The 23,239-nt window shown below is 36.7% G+C and overlaps 1 protein-coding gene across 4 annotated transcripts in view; it reads right to left on the reverse strand.

Annotated features, from left to right (window-relative positions):
- The window catches only part of USP24 (ubiquitin specific peptidase 24), a 136,122-nt gene that overhangs the window by 45,550 nt on the left and 67,333 nt on the right, over window positions 1–23,239 (reverse strand). For all 4 annotated transcript variants that reach the window (XM_079105565.1, XM_079105566.1, XM_079105567.1 and 1 more), the window contains 14 exons: window positions 23,138–23,191; window positions 22,018–22,133; window positions 18,855–18,921; window positions 18,630–18,740; window positions 17,864–17,962; window positions 17,597–17,770; window positions 14,972–15,057; window positions 14,713–14,806; window positions 13,537–13,692; window positions 11,583–11,680; window positions 4,297–4,392; window positions 3,952–4,180; window positions 2,945–3,104; window positions 1,394–1,549 (listed from right to left, as the gene is read on the reverse strand). In XM_079105565.1, the coding sequence (XP_078961691.1) occupies window positions 1,394–1,549; window positions 2,945–3,104; window positions 3,952–4,180; window positions 4,297–4,392; window positions 11,583–11,680; window positions 13,537–13,692; window positions 14,713–14,806; window positions 14,972–15,057; window positions 17,597–17,770; window positions 17,864–17,962; window positions 18,630–18,740; window positions 18,855–18,921; window positions 22,018–22,133; window positions 23,138–23,191 (1,696 nt within the window). The remainder of the gene's footprint in view (window positions 1–1,393; window positions 1,550–2,944; window positions 3,105–3,951; window positions 4,181–4,296; window positions 4,393–11,582; window positions 11,681–13,536; window positions 13,693–14,712; window positions 14,807–14,971; window positions 15,058–17,596; window positions 17,771–17,863; window positions 17,963–18,629; window positions 18,741–18,854; window positions 18,922–22,017; window positions 22,134–23,137; window positions 23,192–23,239) is intronic.

Consider the following 23,239-nt stretch of genomic DNA (forward strand, 5'->3'; position numbering starts at 1 on the left):
TAGACAAAGGGTCTTCATGGAGCTTACAATCTAGTTGGGGGATTCATGCCAATAAACATGATAATTATGTTATAAAGAGATAAAGGTTACAGAAAAAAACAAGGTTAGAGGTCAATGCAGTACTAGGGCAAGAGGAAGAATATGTTTTTTTTTTAAAAAAAGGTGGTCAGGGAATGTCTCACCAAGATGAAATGAAAGCAAGGTGTTGCAGGAGATAAGAGAGAACCATGGGCAGAGATGGGGAAAGAACATACCAGAAAGAGGGAACAGTCAGTGCAAGAACCCAGAAGCAAATAGCAAAGTGTCTTTGGTGTTGGGAAAAATAAGGAATCCAGGGAGTGAGAGGGAAAGCAGGAGAAGGTGAAAGCACAGAAAGATCAGGGTAGACTGCAATGGACCTTGATGGCCTTAGTAAAGATCTGGCTTTTACTATGGGTGAACTGAAAAGCCACTTGGGGGGTTTTGAGAGAGAAGTGATGTACATGTTAGAGGTCTACTCTGGTTATTGCAAGGGCAGAAGTAAGGGGACTGGTTAGGCACTACTACAAGGCAAGTAAGAGGTGATGGCAGGTTAGAAGTGCTCACAGTGAAGGTGGTGTGAAGGGGTGCAATCTAGGCACAGCTGGCAGGATGATAAGCTGACCAACTCAAAGTAGGGTGTGAAAAAAGGAAATCAAGGGTGACTCCAGGCTTGTGATCACAGCAACTGGCAAGGTAAACCTGCCTTTATGTGGGGGAATTCTTGAGTGATGTGGGCATGATCAGTTCAGCTCTGGACAGAAGGCTTACTATGTCTACCTGCTATCCCAGTGGAGATGGCAGGGGAGTGGTCCAGGTCACAGATCCAAACTGAGGTGCTGATGATTGTCAGCATCTAGATGGAATTTATGGCTAGGAAACTCGAGATCTCCAAAAGAATGAATGCAGAGACAATGAAGGGCTCAGCCCTGAGTGTTACAATGTTAGAGTGGTTAGTGTTAGCCCAGTCCCCCAAAGCCAACAATAAAGATGAAAGGGAAAATCTTAAAAGTTTCATAATTTGTAATAAGTCATTATCAGGGATTCACACATAATTCTAATTACATAGTATATGAACTAGTGATTTGGGTTATTTTAAATACCTCAGCTGGACTGTAAGCTCCAGAAGGGCAGACATCCTGTCCTTATAAAATCTAAATCTAAATTCTATAAAATCTCATAGAATCTTGTGTATATAAAATGCTCAATAAACACTTCTTCAGAATGAACTATTGCAGTACCATCCTGAGCTATTCCACATGCCAACTTTACCTCTCCTTTCATTTCTATCAGTAGCACATGAAGCAATGTAAATAATTCCCAATAGAAACCTGGCCTTTCCCTGAAAGAAATTAATCCTGAAGAAGCTTCCTACCCAGCTGCTGGCTCCGAAGCTGCAGGCATGTAACAAGAAGAGACAGAGCCTCTCCAGCAATCAGCGAGTCTTTGGTGGACACAGATTGCTGTCGGACACAGATTCCTGCATGCAGGGCTACAGGTTCTCCTTCACTTCCAGAACTGCAATTGCTTCCTGAAAGAAGGCAAGCAGGAGTTTACTACAGATCTTACAAGAACTGTTCAGTTTTAACATTCTTTTAATATATGATCCAGAATTCTCATGTGACATTAAATACATCAAGAGTGCACTGAAGTCTAAGAAACAAAGAGATTTAATCACCATATTTGAAACACCCTGTTTTGTCCTTAAAACACATTTGCAGTAATTCAAAATGGATTCACAAGGCAAAACTAATTTCAGGTGATAGAAGTAAGAACAGCGCAATTTTGGGCATGAGGGAAACCTTCCTGTGATATTAAAAATGTTCCATATCTTATAACTTGATCTTGAAGGGTTTTCATACATGAAAATCCTAAAAATATTGTAAACTTAACATTTCTGTATTTTACTACATGTCATAATTTAAAACTTTTTATTATTGAGGTATTTATAAACACACAAAGCAGAAAGAGCAAATAAAGCTAGGAAATAACATTGTATTTAAAAAAAACCCAACAGATGGCATCAAATTAAAAAGCTTCTGAACAGCAAAGGAAACAAGAGCATGAAGAGAGGACCTACAGAATGGGAGAAAATCTTTGCTACCTATTCTTCCAACAGAGAATTAATATCCAGATTATATAAAGAACTCAAAAACAAAACAAAAAATCCCCACCAAAAAAGCAACCCAAATAAAAGGGCAAATGAACTAAACACACACTTCTCAAAAGACAAAATACAAACCGTCACCAAATATACAGAAAAACATTCAACATCTTTAGCAATTACAGAAATGTATATCAAAACTACCGAGATTTTATCTTACTCCAGTTAGAATGGGAGTCAGGGGTTATTATGTTTTCTTTCATATGTGGAAACTCAGAGAGAAGGTGGGGGAAAGGTAGGGGGCAACCTCATGAAAATAGAAGGGAGACCAGCAGAGGAGTGAGGAGGGAAGGGAAAGGGAAGTTAGTGGTGGATGATATTGACCAAAGTATATCGTTAGATTGTGTGCATACATGAATATGTAACAATGAATTCCACTATTGTGTGTATTGTGAAGCACCAATAAAAAAATATGGGGGAAGAAAAAGGCCCAAAAGAAAATAACCCACCAAACCAAGGAAAGAAGTGTTTTCCAGGTCAGAATTCTAGATGAATTTGTGTTACTGTCACAATTTCTGGCCCTCTGGCAGTTTTGCATTCAGCGAAGCTAAAAACTGCTGTTTTTACTTACTGTACGCTCTTAAGAATGCTTTTTATTTTAAATAAAGAATGGCACATACAGTAATGTGCACAAATATTAAGCCTGATTTTTACTCATGCTCAAAAGCAAAAGAAAAGGCTCTCTTTGTGACTACACACAGATGATTCTGACAGTTATTTCTTACTCAGTGTTCTAATTACTGTTCCTCTTAAAATCAGTACCTGAACTGCTGAGTCTGTTTCGAATTCCAGCAGGAAACAGAGAATTACTTTCTTTAATTGGCTGGCTACTCCCAACCAGGTCAAGTCGTCCTGCAGCAGCAGCCCATGACAATCTCATGAAACAAGCCACCGTAGAAGTGAAATCACTTACTTCCATTGTCTGAAGAAGTGTGGAAAGAGTGTTATGAGGAAAGGCAGAGCAGTAAGAGCACATTCTACTGACTCCTATACCTTCTCACTGGTCTCAGCTTTGTGAAACTCTTGTCCCTCCAAGAGCATACAAGAGGACAGCCTTCCTGTTCAGACTTTTAGTATCTGTTATCTGTAAAACAGTCTGCTTCTCAGGCCCCAGCTTCAAATGGCCCTTCACCAAATTTCCCTCACGGTACTGGGGATTGAATCTAAAAGTACATTCTGATTCTCAGCAACAGCTGCAGGTAGCCCTTTCTTTTTTCAAATTTTACTTCGAGATAGAGTCTAAGTTGCTGGGCCGGCCTCAAATTTGTGATCCTCCTGCCTCAATCTCCTAAGCAGCTGGGATTACAGGCTGTGCCTGGCCCGATTTGGTTTCCTTTCCTACATGCTATTCTTTGGCCTTTGTAAACTACCTGTGACCCGGTTTTGCCTTTAACTTTGCTCGCAAACCTCCTTTTGCTTGAACAAATCTCCTCTCTCCACCTCTCTAAATACTCTCTTTCCATATCTAATCCCCATCTAGCCTTCAGGATTTAGCACAGATGCTAAATCCACAATAAAATTACCCATGATGTCACAGGTGAAGGAAACTATTCCATTTACTATGAAGGCCCACAGATCACTTTCCTTTATGACACTTGATACCTTCTATCTTTCACAGTTATTTTTGCACTACTGGTCTCTTTCTTGACATAAATTCCTTGAAAGCAGTATTCACATTTTAAACATTTTCATATCTATACAGTTCCTCTTCCCAGCATAGCCTTTAAGGAGGAGGTGCTTAATACTTTTTGAATACATCACTCACTCACTTGTATTGCAACCCGAGCAGCAGGGATGATTTCCTCAACCCTGATAGAGGATCGATCCGATACTGACAACTGTCGGTAGGATGACTTTTCTGGGGTACCACATAAGGACATCTGTCTGCTTGTCTGTCGGCTGACATTTCGGAATGGGCGAGAAGAAAGTGCTTCTATGCCATCTTTGGTGAGGTCTTCATCTAATAATGTGGGCATTGTTTGTCCAACAAGTAAAAATCTTAAAAAGAAAAAGCTGGACTTATTCAAGGTCATTTAATATCAAAATGATATGATTCAGAAGAAAAATAAAATCAGGTATTGCCTTCTGAGACTTAATACAATACATGTACATACCTTGCAAGTTGTAGACAGATGGAATAAACACCCTGCCTTGTCTCATAGTCCACTTCTGATGGAATGGAATCCCTCTGCATGACATTTACAACCAAACTTCAAAGAAAAGAAAAAAGGTAGTATAGTAAAGATTTCTAGTTTTTTTAAAGGCAGTTTTTAAATAATAAATTCAAGGGCTTATAAACTTTTTTAGTTACCAAGTTTCTCCAAAATTCTTATATATAAATGAATAATGTATATTTCTATCACAATGATTTCCTAAAATAAATACAACTTTCTTGGATCCATCAAAATTAGATTCAATTTAGCTATATACCCAAGACAGTGTTCAAACAGTTCTCATTTTCATGAACTGATTTGAGTTCAATGAACAACTTCTATCTTGGTACAAGTGGAACAATCAATTCAAAAATATATCAAGAATTGGTGTATTTGGTCAACCTGTTTTCCAACATCCACTACACCCTGTACTACTGCTAAAGCTTCCAAATTCTTCTCCTTGCCCACTCCTGCCCCCCTACCCTCTAAAACTATTTTCAAATGATCAACCAGAGTGATCCCTTTAAAATGTAAGTCAGAGACATCTGACTCTGTCTCTGCTCGCAGAGACAACTCAGGCAGCACTTGCTGGGAACTGACATCAGCCTGGTTCATGAGTCCCTCCCCAGTACAGCATCCACCAATCACCTGGTGGCACAGGTTTGGTAATCAACAGGGCCCTCAGCTCTTCAATCCCCAGTATCCCGACCACTCCCTAGCAACCAACCCAGCCCAACGCTTGCAGGTATGTGGCTGGCCCACAGCTCTCAATGTCTGGTCCTGCTCTGCCCAATACAGAACAGTTTTCTGTGACAGATGCACAGGTCCTAGTGCTCAGCCCTCAGGACCTCCAGGGACAGAGGTTCCTGATTGGGAAGTCAAAAGGGCAGGGGCAGGAGAGATACAATTTAGAGACTAAATTAGAGACCAGGAATTGTGGTGTATACAAGCGAGGTAAGGGGCTAAGACCAAACTCCTGTGTCACACGAGTGGACCCCAAAGGAGAGTCCTGGGGTCTTTCAGTGGGACTGGCAATTGCTATACCCTGCCTCCACGACTCCTGCCTCTGAGTCTAATCCTCCCACCTTAGTAACTGCATCCTGAGGGTGGAGTTACCAGCAAACTTCACACAACCCCACCTATCAGATGAGAAGGGAAACAGAGTAGATATTGAACTCCAACAGAAACAAATTGTTTAATTTTCCTTCAAGATTCTTTTTCTTTCCCTATTTTTTTCTTTTTTCGTTTCCCACTCTCACATCCCCAACATTTTTGAAATCAAATACTTTTCATGCATTAGGCTACTGAGGACTGACTGGGAGGCTTAAATAGTATATACAGGGTTTTTTTTTCTTTTTTTTTTTTTTTCCTACCTCTATTTTCCTCTTATTTATCTGTTTTCTCGGAGTCTCTTCCTCTCTTTTCTCCTGCTAAAAACCAACTGCTTTGGATTCCTCTTTCACTCTTCCTATGATCTGATACCTCTATATTCTCATCTTCTACCTCATTAACATCAATCCTATACCCCTCCCCTGTTCTCTCTCTGTCCATTAGAAACTGTAGACCTTATTACAAACCTACTGCTTATGTTGTAGTTAATAATCCAAAACATATCAACTCTGTTTATTGCAATAAAACTTAATGACTTAATAGGGGTTACTTGGCTTAAGGTTGCCTATTATTTGCACTGGGTGCTGTTAATATTGATCTCCCCCTTAAAGGCAAGGTATTGGAAACCTGCAGGGACACTATAAATCTATGGGGTGGAAACTGTAATACCTTGGATCTGTACTGCTAGAGGGGAAGACACACAAACGACATGAAAAAACAAGAGAAGAAAGTACCCCAAACCAACCAAGATGCTATATTAACAGAATCCACTGACAACACAATAGAAGAAATGTCAGAGAAGGAGTTCAGAATGTACATAATTAAAATGATCTGTGAAGTCAAGGATGATCTAAGAGAACAAAAGTGGGAAGATCACTTCAGTGAAGAGTTAAAGGAGCATATGCAGGAAGCAAAAGATCACTTCAATGAAGAGATTCAGATTCTGGAAAAAAAAAAAAAAAACAAATCCTTGAAATGAAGGAAATAATAAACCAAATTAAAAACTCAATGGAAAGCATCACCAACAGACTAGATCACCTGGAAGAGAGAACCTCAGACAATGAAGACAAAATATTTAATCTTGAAAATAAAGCTGACCACACAGAGAAGATGGTAAGAAATCATGAAGAGAACCAAGAATTATGGGATGACATAAAAATACCAAATTTAAGAATAACAGGAATAGAGGAAGGCACAAAGATACAAACTAAATGAACAATGTATTCAATGAAGTAATATCAGAAAATCTCCTAAACCTGAAGAATGAAATGGAAAAGGAAATACAAGAGGCTTATAGGACACCAAATGCATAAAATTAAAACAGATCCAAGGCAATTAAAACACCAAGGCACATTATAATGAAAATGCCTAACATACAAAACAAAGACAGAATTGTGTGTGTGTGTGTGTGTGTATTGCTGGGGATTGAACCCAGGGCCTTGTGCATGTGAGGCAAGAACTCTACCAACTGAACTATATCCCCAGCCCACAAAGATAGAATTTTAAAGGCCCTCAGAGAAAAGTATCAGATTACACATTGGGGGAAACCAATATGGATATTAGCAGATTTCTCAGCCCAGAACCTAAAAGCTAGGAGGGCCTGGAACAACATATTTCAAGTTCTGAAAGAACATGGATGCCAACCAAGAATCTTATATCAAGCAAAATTAAGTTTCAGATTTGAAGATGAAATAAAAACCTTCCATGATAAAAAAAAGTAAAAAAATTTACAAGTAGAAAGTCTGCAGGACAGAACATTCTCAGCAGAATATTCCATGAGGAAATGAAAAACAATGAAAGTCAGCAAAGGGAGGAACTACACTAAAGGAAAAGCCAATCAAAGGAGAAACCAAGTCAAGTTGAAAACCAAAACTAATCCAAAATGACTTGAATACAAATCAGATCTCAGTAATAACCCTGTTAATGGCCTAAACTCATTAATCATAAGACATAAACTGGCACACACTGGATTAAAGGTAAAAAAAAAAAAAAAAAAAAAGACCCAATAATATGCTACTTTCAAGAGTTTCACCTCCTAGGAAAAGGCATCCACAGACTGAAGTTGAAAGGATGGGGAAAAAACATCACTCACATGGACTGCATAAATAAGCAGAGGTTTCCATCCTCATATCAGACAATGTGGACTTCAAGCCAAAGTTAGTCAGAAGGGATAAAGAAGGATATTTCATACTGCTTAAGGGAATCATACGTCAATAAGACATAACATTCGTAAATATTTATGCCCCAAACGATGGTGCACCTAAGTACGTCAAACAATTCTCAATTTCAGGAATCAAACAGACCACAACACAACAATACTGGGTGTGACTTTAATACACCTCTCTTAGCAATGGTCAGATCTTCCAAACAAAAACTGAACAAAGAAACTACAGAACTCAATAATACAATCAGTAATTTAGACTTAACAGAAATAGAATATTCCAACCATCAACGAGGGAATACACTTTCTTCTCACCAGCACGTGGATCCTTCTCTAAAATAAGACCATATGTTATGTCAAATACAAAAAAAACAGAGATACTACCCTGTATTCTATCAGATCATAATGGAGTGAAATTAGAAATCAATGATAAAATAAAAAATAGAAGCTACTCCAATAACTGGAGAATAAATAATATGGTATTGAATGATGCATTGATAGCAGAAGACATCGGGGAGGAGATAAAAAAATTCTTAGAGGTAAATGAGAACAATGATACAACATATCAAAATCTCTGGGGCACTATGAAAGCAGTACTAAGAGGAAAAGTTCACTGCATTGAGCTCATTCATTAAAAGAATAAAAAGTCAATAAATAAATGACCTAACATTACATCTCAAAATTCTAGAAAAAGAAGAACAAATCAACACCAAAAGCAGCAGAAGACAGGAAATAATTAAAATCAGAGCTGAAATCAATGAAATTGAAACAAAAGACACAACTCAAAAAACTGACAAAAAAAAAATTGACAAACAAAAAGTTGGTTCTTAAAAAAAACAAACAATAAACCCTTAGCTACACTAATGAAGAGGAGAAAGAAAACTCAAGTTATTAAAATTCATGATGAAAAAGGAAATCTCACAATGGACAATAATTAGAAGCTATTTTGAAAATATATACTCTTGAAGATATCAACAAATTTCTAGACATATGATCTACTCAAACTGAAGTAGGAGGACATACAAAATTTAAACAGATCAATTTCAAGCAATGAAATAGAAGATGCCATCAAAAGATTACAAACCAAGAAAAGCCCAGGACCAGATGAATTCTCAGCCAGGTTTTATAAGACCTTCAAAGAAGAACTAATAAATACTAATATTCCTCAAAGTATTCCATGAAATAGAAAAGGAGGGAACCCTTCCAAACTCATTCTCTGAAGCTAGTATTACCCTGATGCCAAAACCAGACAGGGACACATCAAGGAAAGAAAACTTCAAACCAATATCCCTAATGAACATAAATGAAAAAAATTCTGATCAAAATTCTGGCAAACTGCATACAAAAACATATTAAAACAATAGTGCCCCATAATCAAGTGGGGTTCATCCCAGGGATGCAAGGTTGGTTCAACATCTGGAAATCAATAAATGTAATACATCACATCAACAGACTTAAAGTTAAGAATCATGTGATCATTTCAATAGACATAGGAAAAGCACTTGATGAAATATAGCACCCCTACATGTTCAAAACACTAGAAAAAAATAGGTATAGTAGAAACATACCTCAACGTTCTAAAGGCTATCTATGCTAAGCCCATGGCCAACATCATTCTAAATTGAGAAGAATTGAAAGCATTCCCTCTAAAAACTGGAATAAGATAGGAATGCCCTCTTTTGCCACTTCTACTCAATACAGTCCTTGAAACTCTAGCCAGAACAATTAGATCAAAGAAATTAAAGGAATATGAATAGGAAAAGAAGATCTCAAGCTATCACTATTTGCCGACAACGATCCTATATTTAGAAGATCCAAAAAATTCCACCAGAAAACTTCTAGACCTCATAAATGAATTCAGCAAAGTAACAGGATATGAAATCAACACTCATTAATCTAATGCATTTCTATTCATAAGTGATGAATCCTCTCAAAGAGAAATTAGGAAAACTACTTCATTCACAATAGTCTCAAAAACAAAACAAAACAAAACAAAACAAAACTTGGGAATCAATCTAAGACAAGACATTGAAAGACCTCTACAATGAAATCTACAGAACACTAAAGAAAGAAATTGAAGAAGACCTGAGAAGATGGAAAGATCTCCCATGTTCTTGGATAGGCAGAATTATGTCAAAATGGTCATACTACCAAAAGGATTAAATAAATTCAATGCAATTCCAATTAAAATCCCAATACCTTTCCTCATAGAAATAGAGAAAGCAATCATGAAATTCATTTGGAAAAGTAAGAGACCCAGAATAGCCAAAGCGATACTTAGCAAGAAGAATTAAGCATCTGGCATCACAATACCAGACCTTAAACTATACTACAGAGCTATAGTAACAAAAATGACATGGTATTAGCACCAAAACAGACATGTAGACCAATGGTACAGAATAGAGGACACAATGACAAACCCACATAAATACAGTTGTCTATAGTAGACAAAAACATACACTGGAGAAAAGATAGCCTTTTCATCAAATGGTACTGGGAAAACTGGAAATCCATAAGCAGCAAAATGAAATTAAACCCTTATTTCTCACCCTGCACAAAGCTCAAGTCAAAATGGATCAAGGACCTAGGAATTAGACCAGAGACTCTGCAACAAATAGAAGAAAAAGTAGGCCCTAATCTCTATCATGTCAGCTTAGGACAAGAGTTCCTTACAAGATTCCTAAAGCACAGGAAATAAATCAAGAATCAATAAATGGGATGGATGCAAATTAAAACTTTTTCTCAGCAAAGGAAACAATCAACAATGTGAAGTGAGAGCCTACAGAGTGGGAGAAAACCTTTACAACATGCTCTTCAGATACAGCACTAATTTCCAGGATATATAAAGAACTCAAAAAACTTGACACCAAAAATACAAATAACCCAATCAATATGTGAGGTAAGGAACTGAGCAGACACTACACAGAAGATGTACAACTGATTAACAAATATATGAAATGTTCAACATCTCTAGTAATTAGAGAAATGCAAATCAAAACTACTCTGAGATTTCATCTCCAATTAGATGGGCAATTATCAAGAACAGCAACAGTAAGTGTTGGCAAGGATGTGGGAAGAAGGTACAGTCATACATTGGTGGTGAGATTGCAAATTGGTGCAACCACTCTGGAAAGCAGCATGGAGATTCTCAAGAAAACTTGGAATGGAACTACCATTTGATCCAGCTTTCCCACTCCTCAGCCTATACCCAAAGGACTTAAAATCAGCATACTACAGTGATGCAGGCACATCAGTGAGTATAGCAGCTCAATTACCAATAGCTAGATTGTGGAACCAACCTAGATGCCCTTCAATAGATGAATGGATAAAGAAACTGTGGTATATGTACACAATGGAATATTACTCAGCCTTAACAAAGAATAAAATTATGGCATTTGCAGGTAAATGGATGGAGTTGGAGAATATCATGCTAAGCAAGATAAGCCAGTCCCCAAAGGCCAAATGTTTTCTCTAATAAGTGGATGCTGATACATAATGGGGAGAGCGAAAGGGTAAGAAAGAATGCAGAAATACTGGATTGGGCAGAGGGAAGTAAGGGGAAGGGAGGGGGGCAGAAGGGTGGGAAAGATGGTGGAATGAGATGAACATCATTATCGTATGCACATATATGATGGCATGAATGGTGTAACTCTACATCGTGTACAACCAGAGAAATGAAAAGTTGTACTCCATTTGTGTACAATGAATCAAAATGCATTCTGCTGTCATGTATAACTAAATAGAACAAATTAAACAAAAAATTTCCCCACTACTAGTGGGGAAGGAGATGTGCTTCTGGACGTTTTTCAAATAAACAAAGGTCTTAAGATGAATCAAAACATTCTTAAGGACTAAAACATCATTTCTTCTTCTTATAACTCTCATAATGTTTCATATGATACCTTTCAGGGATAAGCAAGGCTTTGCAGGGAAAATCAGCTATTACAACTGTACTCATTTTCTATAACTCATGTACCTCAAACCTCCTGCTTTGAGGAAATTCTCACAGAAGGATTTAGCACAACTTCTTGCCATGTCATCATCAGCTGTTGGCATGAGTTTGGAGCTCAGAACCTAGAAATAGACAAACACAATTAATCATCCCAACATCTGTGTATTTAATTTGGAATGAAAATTTCTGTTCTCAAGAAAGCTAACATATCTTCTTTATACAAAATGGGTAAATGTGACAATCTCAGGCCTTCAGCTTACATAAGAACTGACAACCTTATGTGATGTGCTGGATAGGTACTTTAAAAAGCACATAAGCCAATGTTTTATGAAACAATCCAAATGTTAAAAAGGCTAGATGAGATTCCTAATGACTCTAGTTCCTGTTCACTGAACATCTACAATGCACAAAGATATTTATTTTTCTTTACACGTAAGAGGACTAAGACCAGAGAAGTCAAGTGACCTCCCACTCAAGGTCACATGATTAGAATTCAAATCCAGATGTGTGTCATTCCAATAATACAGGTCCCCACTACAACACTGCAATACCCACCTATAGAAAGCTTAACTGAATGTTCTGGTAGGACAGAGAAGAATTTCATACAAATAATCATATGATAATATAACAAATTCAGTTCACATTCTAGTTTCCCCAGCTACCAACTGAAAGAAAGTAGCCATTTTGAGAAGCCCATTTCCCAAAGAGCTGCCTCAGTTTTCCCATTACCTAAACAAAGATGATAATTATGATCATCAGAGGTTTGTATGAATTAAAAGTTTAAGTTGTTTAGTGCAAGTATCAGCACAAATGCTTAGTAAACTAATAGATTATTCAACCATTATGATTTAAGCATTTAAATCAATTTAAATCTCTAATTGCCTCAGTTTTAAACAAGATACAGTTAAAGATCTTTCTCTAGCCTAAAAAAATTTTGCTTCTACGAACCTATGGGCTTTATGCACTTAGATTTCTAATGTGGGATTTCTGTTAGGGATGCCATCTTCCTAGATAGCTCTTTGGGAAATAGGGTCCTCAGTCTCAGATGATGCACTGCATGGGAGAAAGGAGCCTGCTGCTCTTCGTGTGCTTACACAGTTCTTCATCTATATGCACACACTCCCAGGCTTAGTGGGCAAACATTTACTGAAGATGACAGGTTTCTTCAAAAGAATGGGTATTTGCTATATTCACTTTGAAGATTCCTAGTGGGCAAACGAAAACTAACAAGCATACTGCAAGGAAATCAACCTTGCAAAAGTGCTTTCTGGAGGGTTAGGCTTTCCAAATATTTGATGTATATAAAAGCAAAACATACCTATCAAAGAAATTCATAGTTAACTGAGAGGTTTTGAAATTATACTGGAGATATTCTACTATTATAGCGTTTTGGTTTGGAGATAATGCAATCTAGGTGGCTAATGACAAGCTAGAGCTCATTGGGATTATTCTGTTTTCTAGGTGCTCTCATACAGATAGAAATATGAATTAATAAATAAAGATAAGATTAAAATTAATTGCTTGTTCTAATTCTTCCAAGGTTTTTAAGTCTTGAATAATAATGTTAATGTGCTTCCTAATCAATTCCTCATTAATCTTGACTGATGTCAACAAACTGACTTTTAAAAATATTAGGATATATTTAGTCAAGAAGAAGGCTGAAGATAATTCATATAATATAGGTTTGCAAAGCTTCCAGAGGAAGGTAATGACCTATTTAGCAAAAAAGATTTCTTATTTATTTAGATGCTGTTTTAAAAGGGTAACAATGAATATAGGCATAAATCAAAACAATGAAAAATTTCTAGGGCAAAAAGTTACATTTTATCTTCTTTCTGCCCCCACCATCTAATTTTCTAACAGATCATTCCATAATAAAAGGAACATTTTTATTTGTTTCTCACATTTGAAAACATGAATCTACAGAACAAAGTAGATCTGCCAAAATGAAATGAAAATGTTAAATGAGATTTCTTACTTCCAAGTTGTAAAGTACTCTAAAGGTGGACATTCCTGGAGCAAAAGACCGAAACAGACTTTCTAAGATTGAACTGGCACTTGGCTGATGCTGTTGTTTTGAAGAGAGGGATGGAGATTTTGAAGACTGAGAACTTGATTCAGACAACAATGTCTTCTAGTTTTAAAAAGAATGAGAGAAAAAAAAAAGTCTTAAAATCGCAAATTAAACATTTCAGTGGCTATTGTAACATTTTTCTTATCTTTAATTCAAATCACATTAATAAAATTTTCTAAACAATTAGCTTCATATAACCACACTACTCTGTAAATATCAACAAAACCTCAAATTTCCCTATACAAATTCTAAGTGTTCAATGATACTCAAATACTACATGAATATTTTTCAGAATGTATTCTAAGCAATAATAGCAAGGTCATTTAAATTTGTTTCCATGTTTAAAAAGAAAATTTCTAAATATTTACAATGAAATCATAAGACTGCTAAAGTAGTAATCTTGAGAATTTCTTTTTAGCTAATACTAGTGATATACTGTATAATTACATTAGTTCCCTTCACTCTCAAATTACTACCTAAGCTACAGATGACAGGACTAAGCTGATCTAAATTTCAACCACTAAAATATAAAATACAAAAGTTGTTCTAACCACTTTGGTCTAAATGAATTTATTCTGAAAACATAATGGAACAATATGAAGGATAAAAAGTTTCCCTCCCTCCATTAAAGAACAACATTCTAAAAATCAAACAAAACGAACTTTAAATATCACTTATGAAGAAAATCAAAATCCATTTATGCAAACCACTCAGATATGCAATAATCAAATCCAGAGAGGTATCATGACAGAAGAAAAACACTCAACTGAGTTAAAACCAATCTGATCATGGACAAACAACTTCCATCTTTCTGGGCTTCAGTTTCCTAATATATGCCATGAGGGAGGAAAAGTGGATGACATTAAAGCCTCTTCTGAATCTAAAATGTTATCTCATTACTGACTCTATCTGGATGGTTTGTTGCCAACATGAAGTTTCTATATCTATTTTTGACAAAGGTACTTCTCAAAAGAAGAAAAAACACTAGGAAACAATGGTATCCTATGGTCTTATTGTGATTCCACTGAATCAGATTCAAAATTCATATGCTAGTTAAATAACTGTAGAAGGCACACATACCTTTCTGCCCAAAGAATCAAGTTGATCAAGAGCTTCCTGAATGGCAGGATCAGTGGGTATCAAAAGCAGAAGCTTTCGAACTCGTAGAGTTATCCTGAAAATTTTCAAATATAAATTTCTTTCACATAAGTCAGTTACAATAAAGAAGTTATTTAGTTTGTATGGGATATAAAGTAAAATACATTTCAAGTGAAAAGTTACTTGGTTCATTAACATTCATAATTTTCTTGTTTCAAGTCTCAAGAATATTTGTATTTACCTTGGCTCCTCTAGATTGGCAAGCTGGTAAAGCATGTCGAACACATTACATACAAGAGCCATCACCACACCAGGGAGGGATTTCTCCTGAGGGGAAAAAAGCAAAATATAAATACACATCTATCAAAGAATCTTCTCCTTTGCTCATCAAACTTAAAACAAAAAACAAAAACCACCCCACACACACTGGTTCCAAAAAGCTGGCCATTACAAAGCTTGAGGGGAGCACGGTGCTTGATGTTCACCTGCTCTAAAGATCACAGTGAGTGATCACCACCTCTCGCACATACTACCTGGTGTCCCTCTCCCAGCCATAGGCTGGCAAAGGCCTAAGGCACCAAAAGCCAGCTTTGAAGAGAGGCAAAACAAGGGTCATGTGTAAGTAATGCAATGGAAAGCACCAGAGGGCTAATTGCAGCTCATGTGCAGCCAGTGAGATCATGAGTAATTTGAAAACGAGAATTTAAGCATTATATATATATGGACACCCATTCATACCAACACATATGTACATGTAACTTGAGAAAAAGAAGTTACCCTGTTTTTTCTAAAGATCAAAAACAACAACAAAAAAACAAAGTGGATATAACTGCAAAGAAGATATGTGATTAAAGCACTATTTTCTGGTTACAAGAAGAATCAGACATTAGCACAGAATGTATTCATACAGAAAGATTTTTTAAATAAATTAATTACAAATATGACAGTTTAAAATTATTAAACTTGAAGATAGTACATATAGTTTTTGTTGCTAATTAAATCATCATATCATTCTGAGACTTAATTCTTGTTTACATTAAGTATAGTTACTTTAAAACCCCCCACAATATTAAACCTGAAGAGTTCTTTGATATCTATGGCAAGGTGATGCTCCAAGTCAAGAAGATACAAAGACCTTCCATTTGGAATTAAAGGAATACACACATAATAAACATGAAAATTAAATTCCCGCATGCCTTATAAGTATCTTTATGTCACATGAGCTTGATCTCAGACTATGGAAGCCTGAAGAACAGAATGGTGTTATTCAGCTTTGTACCCCTGGATAATCTTCACTTTTGGAGCTTGTTTTACTGGGGAGACAGATAAAGAGGATTAAAAAAAAGTGTAGTAAGTAATAAAAAGGGAGAGAGAAAGGGAAATGGTAAGAGTGCAGGAACAGAAATGGGGTTGAATATTTAGACAAGACTATATGAGAAGGTTCCCCGAGAAGGCAGTATCTCTGTAAAACCGGAAGTAAGAGAAAGTGGCCTGAGGGCACTGGAAACGACACATTGTTAGAGCGAGTGCACAGGCCCTACTGTGTGTGGGCCTGGAGTGGTGTCAGTGAAGGGAGAGCTGTAGGTGAGGCCTCAGAGACCATCCAGGGGGGACATCAGGTGGGCCCCAGAGGTCGCAGCAAAGACTCTGAGTGGGCTGAGGAGGGTCATAATCTGACATAAGTTTGGTAAGATCATAGGGCTGCTGGGTGCCCTGAAGGAAAGAGAAAACTGGCTTAAGGGCAAGAGCTGAGACCACTGAGGGAACTGCTGACACACTCAGGTGAGGGACGACGTCTGCCTAGACTAGTAGAAAGCTGTGTAGGCAGAGGAAAGTAGCTGGATTCTGCAAGTACTTTAAAGGTCGACTCAAGGATTTGCTGATGGATATAAGTGTGGGAAAAAAAAAAGAGGAATTTAAAAATGTTAGAATGAGGAACTAGAAAAATGGAGAGGGCATTATCTGAGACAGAAAGATTACAGAACAAAGAGAATTGGCATCAGGGTAAGGTGGTAATAAAAGGGAAAATCAGAAGTTCAGTTTTGGATTATGACTGGGTTGCCTAGCAGATATTTGAGAGGAGATACTGAGTAAATAAAAAGGAACCATGTATTGAGTTAAGCTAAAGATAAAAATAGGGGAGTCATTAAAGTACATGCAATATGTAACACTTTGAGACTAGATGAGATTACTAAGGGTATGAATACAGAGAAGAGAGCTCCAAGTACTGGCCTGGGAAAGACCACTGTATCTGAATAAAGATCAGGGAGAAAAAGAGGAATTGGCAAAGGAGCTGAAAAAACATCAGAGAGGCAGTGGAGTCAGGAAAGTCCAGAAAGTCAATTTCAAGGGGAAGCAGCTATATGCATTGACTCCACGGAAGCATCAAAGTGAGGATTCAGAGGTGGAGGAGACACCATACCTAGAAAAGAGCCTGACTCTCTTCAAGAGAGGATGGCAAAAAGGAAGGTGGAAATAAGTTTGGACAAGTCTTTCAAAGAATGGTTCAGTAACTGCTGAAGAGGGAATTTGAATGAAATTTTTTTTATGATGGCAGAAATAACACAAAATGTTTGGATGTTAATGGTAAGAAAGGGAAATATCAATGTATCCATGAAGAGAGATGTGCTGGAGGACATTGTGCAAACAGGCAGAGTGACTTGGTGCCTCGGGTTCTGTGACTCAGAAAACTGCTAAGCTCTGTGTCGTCCCCCAGTCAAATCCTAGCAGTTCTTAGTACATAGTCGTGAAGAGTTAGAACTTGTGTGACAGGAAAGGACACAATCATCCACATCTACACAGGATGAAAGCAAAAGATACTGATTGCTAAATTCCTGCTTCTAAGTTGAACTAAATCGCTCAGTACCTGCTCCATGGCATATGATGAACTAAAAACCCCACTGCTGCTGCTGCTGGAGCTGGTTGAGGAATCTGCTGAGCTCCCAGAGGGGGTCCCACTGCCAGAGGTCTTTACTGTAAGGACTTGTTCATCAGAAAAGCCCAGCTGGTGGAGAAGCTTTTGATCTTTATTCACTGTCAGCTGTAAAAAGTGGTTTCTTAATTACTGAGAGGGAAAGGAAGAGGAAAGTATTCACATCAGTCTAAAGTGCCAGAGGCTATTATTTAAACCCACCAGACTATCATTTGTAAATATCTGTATATTATCCACAGGAGAGCACAACTGCTTGGCTATCTTCCACCGCACACTCCCTATGGTTTCGTTACTGTGGGCCTGTAAAATAAAATCCAACACTGTTGTGAGAGGGATCACTTATACCTTTAAATAACCGTTAGTGAGCACCTACTATGTACAGGGCTCTTTTCTAGAAGCTGGGATCATAGCGGAAGTCTTGTAAGGCTTCCCTTCTGCTATCATTAAATGCTCAACTCCACACCCCCACCACTCCCTATCACATGTGGAGTAATATCTCAAACCCTTCTTCCATAGTAGGGTCTTCTGCTCACTCTCTCCTTTCTCACTGTGCTCCACTCATGTCAGTCATACCCAGCTGTGTACCTGCTGCTCTCTTTGCCTGGAATGTTCTTTCAAGCAAATATTATTTATTCTGTTGCTTTATTCAAGTCTTTAAACATCACCACCTCAAAGAGACATTCCCTGCCCATCTTTATCTAAAATGGCTCATGCATAACACCAACACCCCACCAACCTATCCTGCTTTATTCTTATTACTCTTTATAACACCTATCACCACCTGCCATTATATTATGTATTTATTTATATATCTGCTTGTACCCCATGGTTTCCTTTTCTTTCAGGCCTTTAGTCTAAATTTGTTTATCAGTTTTGAGAATCATCATTCATACAGCTATCTCCATTAACAGTAATCTTCCAGAAGTAACAAGACATGAAAGTGGCTACAAGCTTAATACAAACCTACCTCTACAGTGAAGGTATCTTTGGTAGACTCGTAGGTAACGTTAAGAGTTAAAAGATGTCCATGAAATGAGGCACCATGAGGTAGAATAGTTCGCGGAACAGAGTAAAAATCCTTGAATAAGACATAAGTCAAACAATCAGATGCGCTGTGCCACTCTTAAACATGTCAAAAATATACACCTACACAATTAAGTTATAATGAAGTTGCTTTAAAAAAGAGGTATACCTCAATAGTGATCACATAGCGTTCTGCCAGAAGCAGCAATCTCTCAATTATTACAAGTTTAGTGGATCTACGGTTAAAGAAAAAAAAATTAAACATATTTGAAATGAATCACTGATATGAGCTCAGTTCTGTTTCACCAAAACCACAATCACAGTCAGCACTCACTGAACAAAGACTGAAATTTGCCAAGATTAAACCTCCTTTTCACCCAAAGTTCAAACCAGCTTACAGCTGAAGTACCTAGATGGGGATAAGAAAGAAGCCTCCGCCTGCCCACATTTCCTTTTCTTCCTTCTATTTCTCTTTTAAAACAGTATTTCAAAAATAGAGGACCTGGGTCCCCAACCCACCAAGAATGAACCCACAAACCCACCAAGAATGAACATTCAAAGAGTCTGACTTTCATAATCTTACAACTAAAATATGCCACAAAATTGTGTAAACACATGGAACTGATATAAACTGTCTTAAAATTAGAAGACAAATGCAAACAAGTAAGTAGGTCATAAATAAAAGCTATCTGAAAATAAAATCTGATACATGCATACCTGTGCTTATAGCAGCACAATTCACAATAGTCCAATTATGGAACCAGTCTAGGTGTCCATCAGTAGATGAATGGAAAAAGAAAACAGTGGAGTTTTATTTGACCATAAGGAAGAATAAAATTAGGTAATTTGTGGAAAAATGGATGGAACTTGAGGGCATTATGTTAAGCGAAATAAACCAAACTCAGAAAGTCAAGGGTCATGTACTCTCTCATATGTGAAAGTTCAAGAGGAAAAGAGAGTGGGGGAGCTTAGGAAAACAGAAGGGAGACCAGTAGAAAGGGAATTAGGGAGAAGGAAGAACAGAGGAAAAGAGAAGTACTGGGGAATGAAACTGACCAAATTACTGTTCTACTGTGTGTATGTGCAAATATGTAACAATGAATCTCACAATTTTGTAAAATTATAATGCATCAATAAAAGGAAAGAATAAAATAAACTCCAGAGGCAATGAAGAGCAAAATGAAAAAGAAAAGGAAATCTGAGGTATTTTTTGGATGAAGACTTACAGAATTTTACTTGTCATTTGAAATAATAGGCTCACAATATTCAACAGCTTACATAATCACAGCGTCATACTTAGAGAACACTACACATATCAATATTAAGAAATAAAAATCCAAGAGCTCTTGGATAAAAGTCTAGGCATTTCAAATAGGTTTATTTCTAAAAACAGAAAAGAGGTACTTCCATTTTCCAACAATTGTACTGATATACTAATTACCAGTACTTGAAATTTCATTTTAAAAACAGTTAGTTAAATATATTTTAACAGTTCTATTAAATATAAATTCTAATTCTTCCAGTCTATGGATATGAACTATAACTTGAAATTCAAATAAAAAATATTTAAGTGCTATAATAAATGAGAGAATTGCTTTGGTTATGCCTCAATAATTAAATCCCAGTAGTACTGCAAAATACAGCACAGATAAGGAAATAATAAATTCCCTCATAAATTGGAATAATTACAGATTAAAAAAAAGTTCTTTGAAAACTAGTGAAATGAGATAAGCTAGAATGTTCTGGTTCAAATTCAACTATGAAATTATACATTCTTACTAACTACTTAAGAGTTTACAATAAAAATTTTTAAATAATCATGTGTTTTCTCTCTGTAGTCAAATATAAAATGACTGAGAATAAAAAGCACTTTTAATAGAAAAAAACAAAAAGTACATTCATTTAGAGAACTGGAAGTTTGCAAATCCCAATCCAACAGCTCATAAATGATTTACCTGACAGATGAACTGGTAGGGAACTGAATAACAGGGATGAACCACATCTTACAAACATGTAATAAGGAATTCATAATGAGTCTGCTTGAGATATGCTTCCGAGAATGAGAAAAACATCAGTGTCCTGTCATGAATTGAACCTATAATCACGTCAATCACTTAAAAATGAAGTCTGAGGGGAGAGAATCTTAATTTGCTTCCTTCACAGTAATAAAGTACTGCTACACAGCACACAACTTGTTTTTAAAAAGAAGGCAAGAAAAGAATGTGGGAAAGGACCTTGCATTGATTCCCCCTTTAAAGTAAGGTTCTGAAAAGAAAAGCATCCTCAATAGTGAACAAAAACCAATACACAAACAAAAACAAATACAGAAAGCTGCTCTGTTCCAGGAGTAGAGAACAGTTATCTGAGTATCCATCACCAGGGGGCAGCAGAGTGAGGCATGGAGAGCAAGCTGTCTGAGCACCTGCCAAAAGTTTCATGGATATGATTTGGAGTGGCTTATCAGTAATGAAAGGCTCATAAAACCCACAAAAGTTATTTTAGTTACTTCATTCTAATGTTTCTAAACATGTGTTGTTTCTCCTTACTATTTTGGAGAACTTCAGCAAACGCTAAATTCAGATTTCACTGACATATCTGAAAACGCAATATGAGTAAGAGACGTCAGCACAGTTTAAACACAAATATTTGGGGATAAAGCTTTCAGTAAAAATCATTTCAAAAAACAATACTGGGCGAATAGTATTTTACTGTGATTATATTATATTACACGGTTTAAATTACACCATCTTCCACTTCATATTGCTTACCTGGATGTGACTATTCAAGGAGAAAAGCTACATATAAGAAGGGGATTTTTTTTTTTTTAAAAGTATTCTTTGTATAACGAATATATCTTTATTCCATCCTAAAGAAATGGGTATTCACATTACACAGAATAAAAGTGCTTTAAAATAAATCAAAACCAATAATAGGAGCTGGGGTTGTGGCTCAGTGGTAGAGTGCTTGCTTAGCATGTCTGAGGAACTGGGCTCGATTCTCAGCACCACATATAAATAATAAAATAAAGGTCCATCAACATCTAAAAAAATATTAAAAAAAATAATAATAAAGAGAGAACTCGTCTGCCAGGAAGAGAGAGGGGTGGAGCAATATTTGGATGGTTCTGGTGATGACCTACAGATCTTAAAACACAGATGTGAGAGGTATCATGGGGAACATATAATTTCCCAGGATATGACTCTTTACCAAAGTTATGACAAAATGAGGAATCAATAATTAAGAGATATCATAAGAGGAAAAAGGTACTGACTTAAAAAAACTACAATACACTTATATGCTGTTTATTTGTTCTCACTTCTATGATCACTTACCTATACGGAGACTGAACTGATGTGGCTACAGTTGGCATGGCAGTTGCTGTAAGCATTTTTGTTGCTCTGGTCACAGCATGTGTTAGAGTGGGGCCACCAAGTGCTGAACTAGCTGCCTATAAAATATGAAACAATCATTCTGTATTTCTCAACCTGGATTCAACTGACATTTTGGGAGGGACAATTTTTTTGTTGTTGCAGAAAGCAGTCCTGGGCATTGCAGAATATTTAGCAGGATCTCTGGGCTCTACCCACTAAGTACTAGTAGGACCCCTTATAGTTGTGACAATCAAAAATGTCTATAGTCACCACCAAATGACCCCTGAGAGATAAAGGAAGATGCAGTTGAGAACTATAGCTCTACATATAAACACTTACCTGGCACCTTGCATAGGGATACTTGAAAACTTAGAAGTTTTCTTATGATGACACATTTGAATGAAGACACAATTTAGGACATATTATATAGATTATAGCACATATTTGTCAATAAGATTAACTTACTGATATTTGGGGGACAGGAACATTTTATGCTTTTGGAATACTCTATTAGAAAAAAACGTAAGCACAAATTTCAACTGAAAATGAATGTTCAGTGCTTTACATCGTGCTAGAGAAAGGGCACTGGAAATACATAGGAGATAATATTAAACACCAGGTTTCTAATGAACAAAGACAACCACTTCTACCTACCACTGAGTGTCCTGCTGTGGTCTTTAATAGCATTTGTTAAATAAATTACATGAAACATAGAAAGAACAGGAAAGGAAACAAATGCTTTCATAAAATTCCTGGAGAGAAAAAGGAGGAAAAACTACTAGAAATGTGGAATATACAGACCTGTTTTCTGAACATAGTTCCTATATCCAAATGGAGGATGGGTGGAGTGGGGAAGAGAGGTGGTGGAGGAAGAAGGAAAGATTTCCTATAAAGTGTATTTCTATACTGGGGGCATTATGGCAAATGTCTGTTCTCTATGCCACAATATGGTACTCTTGACAAATTCACCATTAAGATCTAGCCACAAACGTCAGTATTATGCATTATCTAAAATTATAAAATTAAAAAATGGAAAAAAGTATTCATTTCAAAGACATGTTAAGTAAAAATTGTTACTCACTTCTAATCTAGTGTAGCAGTCAGCAATAAATTTCTTATGTAAAGACACCGAATCCTGAAAGTGAGAGGTAAATGGAAATTAAGATTAGGCTTTGGCATTGAG

The sequence above is a fragment of the Sciurus vulgaris genome (assembly GCF_902686455.1).
Source record: "Sciurus vulgaris genome assembly, chromosome: 1".
In the NCBI taxonomy this organism is placed as follows: domain Eukaryota; kingdom Metazoa; phylum Chordata; class Mammalia; order Rodentia; family Sciuridae; genus Sciurus; species Sciurus vulgaris.